Source organism: Propithecus coquereli, unplaced genomic scaffold (assembly GCF_000956105.1).
Source record: "Propithecus coquereli isolate 6110/MARCELLA unplaced genomic scaffold, Pcoq_1.0 Scaffold283, whole genome shotgun sequence".
Taxonomy (NCBI): Eukaryota; Metazoa; Chordata; class Mammalia; order Primates; family Indriidae; genus Propithecus; species Propithecus coquereli.
In genome coordinates, this window is record NW_012148430.1 from 1,029,403 (window position 1) to 1,036,432 (window position 7,030).

The 7,030-nt window shown below is 46.5% G+C and overlaps 1 protein-coding gene across 1 annotated transcript in view; it reads left to right on the top strand.

Moving 5' to 3' along the window:
- MTCL1 (microtubule crosslinking factor 1) overlaps window positions 1-2,012 on the top strand; it is a 126,706-nt gene extending 124,694 nt beyond the window's left edge. Inside the window, exon 14 of the mRNA XM_012648378.1 lies at window positions 1,974-2,012. Within this exon, the coding sequence (XP_012503832.1) occupies window positions 1,974-2,012 (39 nt within the window). The remainder of the gene's footprint in view (window positions 1-1,973) is intronic.
- Window positions 2,013-7,030: the final 5,018 nt, after the last annotated feature.

Sequence of the window (7,030 nt, forward strand, 5' to 3'; positions counted from 1 at the left end):
GGGCCCTCTGCATGCTCCAGACTTTGTATGTAACAATGTGGGAGCTGAGCTGGAGAGGCTTGGACCGCACGGACACGAGCACATCTCTCAGGAACCACAAGAACACCTGCACTCCCAGGCTGGCATCAGTACCAAATGGCCACCGGCATCTCACAGCTCACTCACTCTCACTGTGCCCATGAATCCCCCAGCAATAAAACCAGGTGAAACAAATGGATAAAATCAAAATCCTGCCTTACAACAGGATGATGATTATCATTATCCACCTTGACATTATTCATAAACCAATCAACCGTGAATTTGGTCACAGAGGAGGAGAGGAGGAAAGTGTGTTTCCTGTGTCACCTGGCCCAAATTTCCCACAGGAATGTAGATGATGGTCAGATTCCTGGTCCAACCCACCAAGGAATATTTAACTTGAAATAGAGAGTTTAAATCTGAATAGAACAAACTTTAGGGAATGCCCAGTGACTTACAGAAATGGCCATTCCATATGGTTCAGCCTAAAACAATATTGATAGTACATGGCCTGCTCGTTCCAAGGATCTGAGTCTTTGTGCTAACATTGTTGACATGCTCTGAGAAGGACCCCCACGGCTGGTTGAGTGTTCTCAGGTGACAAATGATATCTTCTTAGAGCTTCTGTTAGCCCAGCCCCCTGGGCCCTCAGGTAAGTACCCCTGCAGTGGGAAGATCTGTTCACACGTGAATGCTCTGCCTTCTTGGGCAGCTGAAATTAGGGCTCAGTCCAAGCATTAAGTGGCCATGTCTGTAGTGTCCATTTACATTAGAGACTAAATAGAAATTAATTTGGGGGGACAAAAAATTGCTTCGAGTTACTAACAGTGAATGCTGAAAGCAGTCTGTGAGAATATAAAGAAAATGGTTTAATGACGGAATCCCAGCACTGTGGCATGGCAATGATTTCATCAGCACAAAGCTCTGCCCCCTCGCCGCCTTTGTCCTCTGTAAAGTAAGTATTTAGATTTTCTCCTCACTTGGTGTTTGCTACCAGAAGAGATGATTTGAAGGGAGCGCAGACAGTTTCAGGGACTCAGAACCTGCGTGGAGCACTCAGTGGCGGCGTCCGTGCGCCACGGGCTCTTTTCCCCTTTCTGTTGGTGTTCTGCTTGTTCTAGATTCCAGTGGAATTATCTGTTTGATTGATGTAACATACTAGGCCCATTGATGACCCCTTCCCATCTCTCCATAATTATGTAGTAGTTGTAGGTTTTCACTCCAGAATCACCAGGGCTGCTTCTGGTTTCCCAGCCTATTCTGAGCACCCTCTTGTGGAATCTTTCCCTGAATGTTCTAGACAGAGGGGTGACTTAGGCAACAGGAAATCTCCCTTTCTCACGTCACTCTCACCCCACAAGCATCTTGGGCCTCTTTTTCTCTCAGTGCCATGGCACCATTCAGCAGTGCGGAGCGAGGCTGGGAGAAGGAGTTCTGGTGCACAGAGAAAGAATGAACTGAAAATGGAATGCTGTTCTTTCCTCCCATGTCTAAGTGGAAAATGTGAGGGGAAATTTTTAGTACAAGCAGCAACCGTTTGATTATTGTGACCCAAACAAAACTGCCCATATAATGGCCTCTGTTTCAGATACGGCAGTCATATGATTTCCATCTCTTTTTTTGCCAAAATGCCGTTTGAAATGTTAAATGCTAAAGGGCAACTCGGGGAAGCACAGAAACCAGAAGTGGCTCTTCCATGGTGGTTCCTTCTTTGCTCTGTGGCAGATGACAGAGGACAGACCTGTGCCGAGCGCCAGCCACTTCCCCACACCCACTGCGGGGTGAATGTGCTGGACCCGAGAGCCCTCCAGTGTCTCCTGGTGGCTGTCCCCGACCGGGAGGGATGGACCTCTGCCACTGGGCTTGTTGACTTTTAAATCTTTACTGTTCTCCTGTTTGAAAAATACTTTCCAACCTACTTGCTTTTCTTTTCTTTCTCTGTCTGTTCTGTCCAGAACCAAACTGTCTTACTAACTGCCCCCTGGGGACTCTAGCCCTGCCTGCCTCATGCTGTAAGTGCTGTGTTCCTTGTTTCCCAACTGTCTGGAGAGGTTGTGTGACTCATGGATGGCACCTCACACCCATCACCTGAGGAAGCTGTGCCCAGAGGAGGTGCTCCCTTGCTCACCCCAGGTTCTGGGGGGCTGGCTCGTCCCCAGGAATAGACCAGCAAGGCTGGACACTCCCATCTGCCCCACTCAAGGGGTGACCACTCAGTGCAGAGAAAGGTTTTTAGGCTATAGTGATTCTTCTGAGATTTCCCCTCTTGTGTAGTTTGCAGCCAATGTGCTTTCAGAGAAGTGAGATATTGGCCAGGAGAGGACATCTCAGGCACAGGGGTCTCACCTGAGGGGGACTTTGAGCCCAGTACACCTGCTCACCAGCATTTTGGTCACATATGTGCAGTGCCACATGCTGAAATGAGGTGTGACCATAATGTGATTAGATTTTTCTCATTTTTTCAACAACCATACCCCAAGGAATAAATCCAAATATATCTGTCCTTCCAAGTGAGCACCATAGGTGACAGAGTAAGTGCTCGATAAATATTTGTTGAATCAGTAAACAACAATGCCGGCCCCACTCCAGATATCTAGAGAACTGCTTTCAGAGCCTGAATCAAAGCACATGAGAAAATACATACTTCGTTTTTGATCAAGGATATAGTCATCCACCCACCTCATCCACTGGCCTTAACTGGAAGTATGAGTCAGCTGTAAAAGACAACAGATGTGTCTCCATGAAAAAAATGACAACATATGGGGAAGGCCATTTCCAACACAGGTGCTACAGGGGCAGCATCCAGGATGAGATGCCCACGTAGCCCACCATGGTGGCTTCTTGGGAAAACACTGCATGGTGTGTTGCTAAGGAAAAGGCTCATTCCCTTGAACTCAGGGTCACACGACATTTCTTCCTTCACAAGGAGGTGCTGGTGAAGAGGTTGCAAACTGGTCTCATAAAAAGCTGTTGTTGTTCAGCAACAGCCAGGTGGAAACAGGGGCTATAGTGTTGTCCAGTAAACCTACAGCAACAGCCTCTCTGACATGCAACACACACCAACACATACACACATCAGGTGCACTACACGACACACACTGCTCTTACAATAAGGGGAGCAGAGACACAACTGCTGCAGATTTCGCAAACCCTGTGTGCCCCCCAAGTACTGTGTGCTGAGGTGAGGTGAGGTGAGGACACAGTGGTACCTGGGCTAGTTCATACCTCGGTGGTGCTGATGGTGTTTTAACTGGAGGGTGTTTCTGGTTGTCATGATACCCACTAGCACGACACCCACCAGCATGCTTGGCTAATAGAGGCCTCTCCCACAGTCATATGAAGTGCCAGCCACCACAGAGGCAGGGAACATTAAGACATAGTCTGCAGGGTTAATGCTCCTTTTCTGCTGACCCCACAGGGAGGCAAGGAAACCACTTGTCCCCATCGCTCGTCTGGAAGCCCGTGGGCCCCACACTGCCTGCAGGCTGTTCTGCCTCCATCATGTTCCATCCTCTCCCGAGTGACACTGCCCATTCACATAGTCGTCTGTCCCTTCCCTCCCCCTGCAGCCCTCCCCCAACTCCCCTGTACCACTGGCTGATCTCTCTTCATTCTGGTCTTTTCATTTGCTTGTCACATCTCTTTAAATCCTCCAGCTCACTTCCTTTCTTTGAGGGTCATTGTTCTATGTTGTTCTTCTGTGCTTTCAATCACAGTGGTTCACTGTCTCGGCTTTCGGCGTTTGAGTGTCATCCGGGCCACACTGTGTGACTCAGTTTACTCATGCCACAGCTTTTTACATTTCTGTGTGTCTGCAAATTCCAAGTCTGGGTGTCCTGGTTTCCTAACATGCAGACTAAGGACAAGTAGTTCAACATTCTTTAAAGACAAAAAAAGTACCTTGAGAATGAGGATTGTAGGTGACTTGCACATGGTTGAGTGTGTCCTTCATCACCTGTTCTCAGAATGTTAAGATACCTGTAACACAAAACCACAAGTGCACGCTGATTCTACTTTTTTTTTTTTTTTTTTTTTTGAGACAGTCTCACTCTGTTGCCCGGGCTGGAGTGCTGTGGTGTCATCATAGCTCACAGCAACCTCAAACTCCTGGGCTCAGGCGGTCCTCCTGCCTCAGCCTCCCAAGTAGCTGGGACTATTAGGTGTGCAGCAACACGCCCAGCTAATCTTTTCTATTTTTAGTTGCCCAGCTAATTTTTTTTTCTATTTTTAGTAGAGATGGGGTCTCAGTCTTGCTCAGGCTGGTCTCGAACTCCTGAGCTCAAGCAATCCTCCTGCCTCGGCCTCCCAGAGTGCTAGGATTACAGGCATGAGCCACTGTGCCCGGCCTCTGATTCTACTTTTTAAAAATGCTGCTACAATAAAGTCATTAAAAAAACTAGATCTAAATTAAAATTTCTGCCTGAAGCATTTTTTTTCCATGTTGTGGGAGTTTGTTTAGCCTCCTGCCAGTCAATTTGGAATAAACAGTAGCAGAGTTTGTTGTAAGATGAATCTCACTGCTAATAAAACTGGATGAAAGCACAGGGACCAGTTCACTACAGCTAAAGAGATCACTCAAGAGAGCCAAATGGCAGGTCACTTGGGTTGAAATATGATGAAGGGGCCTGTGGAGACCACTGTCTCTCTCCCCTGTCTTCTGTATGTCCCAGCCCAATTCTGAAGGGCCTCTGGAAACAGACCCATCTCACAGTATTGCTGTATTTTGATCATAATTTGATACCTTCCCATTCATGTCACTGATCTTTTGTGTTGAACACTTTACTGGTCATTTTAAGTTATTCTCCACGAGCAAAATATTAATTCATACTCAGAAGTTGCCCATGGTCCATCCATTTCACTTGAGTCTGTTGACAAGTGTGTTGGGGGGAACCGTCCCCTCGTGAAACTGCAGGTCTGAGTAATGCTGTCTTCCCTTTCTCGGCCCCGAAGGAACTGCCTTGTTCTGCACTAGCTCCATCCCTAGAGCCCTGCTTCTCCAGGCCCGAGAGACCAGCAAACCGCCGCCCTCCGTCACGTTGGGCCCTACACTCCCCCAATGCCTCACAGCTTCATTCACCCGGAGACCCGGCGTCCTTGGAGGAGCATGGTGACGAGGAGCCACCAGAGGAGAAGCCATGCCGCGACGCAAGCTTGCATGGAGTATCACAGAGTAGCTCACTGTAACCACATAACCACACCATCATCACGAACCAAACTCTGCCCCAAAGGAGAGATCCAGTTTTCTCAAGGTCAAAGAATGTTTTTAAAAAACACACAGCTGCTGAATGTTCAACCTGTGAAACTGAGATGTTTCTAGAAAGAAACAGTAAATGTGCCTGTAATAACTTAATTTTTTTCATAGCTCAGAAAACTATTTTTGTCTCCATCTTTTTTACACACAGTATATTAAACAAAAAGGTAAATAAGGTATAAATAGATTTAAAAATAAAAGTTTTAAAAATGTACATTTTAAGAGATTCCGAACACCCTCGCTATCAATACCTGACTGCCTCTCTGTTAAATTTGCACTGTTACATTTTGGGTTGGTTTATTTCCTTGTTGCATTAGAGTGTTTTAAGTTAATTTCATTTTGTCAGTGTTACTATTTTTTAAAAAATTTTAAATGCTTCAGACTGTCTGATTTGGTGAACTTTTTGTAGTGAAAAAGCCATGAAGCCAGTAGACAGGATAGATATTCTGTACACTGGAGAGGATACAGGACAACATTTTTGAAAAGGTACAGAGTCCTCAGGTGGGCTTGGAGAAGTCGCTGCAGAATCCACACGTTATTCTACTTGACTTGCACGTCTTCGGGTGCATGTACATACTGCTACCGTGTCCTCACCATCACCTAAATGTGACTCAGTCTGTTCCACTGTAATATGTTGTGAATTTCCTTGTACTGTACTTTTATTGTGGGTCTTCTTGCATTGATAATACAACAGCAACAATATTTTTAAATTATTGTTAAAAGATTAACTGGCAATGTACAGAGTTTACTCAAAATTTTGTTGTTTAAAGAAAAACACTACAAAAAGTCACGAGGATACCAAATTGAAACAAATGCTGGTGCCTCTGAGTCTGTGTGAGACCACGAGAAAGAAATAAAGCCTTTCTGAGATGGCGCCATGTTCTCGAATCTCTCGTCGCACGCGCCCTCCGCCTTCTCCTGCAGGCTCGGACGGAAAGGTTTCCCCAGGTAGGGAGCGAGGTGGAGAGGAGAGCGCGTCAAAAGGCAGCAGCTGCTAACACAGCACACGGGGAACGCACTCCTGGGAACGTGACCGTGTTGTGGTTTCCCGTACTCTGTAAGAGGGTCCTGGGATAGAGAGACGCCTTATTCTTATTCAAAAGCCAAAACTGGGGTGGGGCAGCGTGTGAGGACAAGTCAGAGTGTGCCTGTCCTCTGCCCACTCTGCTCACGAGGAAGAGGGAGTGGCCAGCGTCTGCAGAAGAGGCGTTTCCGTCTCTGACACTGAGACATGGCCCAGCCCGTGGGCATCTGGTGGAGCAGGAGTCTACAGGGAAGATGTGCTGCTGGAGAGCACGGAGAGAACGATTTCAGGCCGAAGCTTCTAGCTTTCGTGTTTCATTAACCCAACAATTCTTCTTACTCTAGCAGTACCACAGTTCCATCTTTAAACTTAAATATTTTCAAAAAATAAAAACCAGCAAGTGTTAGCGAGGATGTGGAGAAACTGGAACGCTTGCGCACTGGTGGTGGGAAGGCAAAACGGTGCAGCCACTGTGGAAGACAGTATGGCTTCCTCAAAGAATAAACAGAATTACCACATGACCCAAGGATTCCACTTCTCGATATATACCCCAAAGAACCGAAAGCAGGGACTCAAACGTACACGTACACCCATGTTCATAGCAGCACGATTCACAATAGCCAAAAGGCGGGAACAACCCAAATGTCCATCAACAGATGATCAATAAAATGTGGTCTGTACAAACCATGGATAAATATTCAGCCTTAAAAAAGAGGGAAATTCTTTTTTTTTTTTTT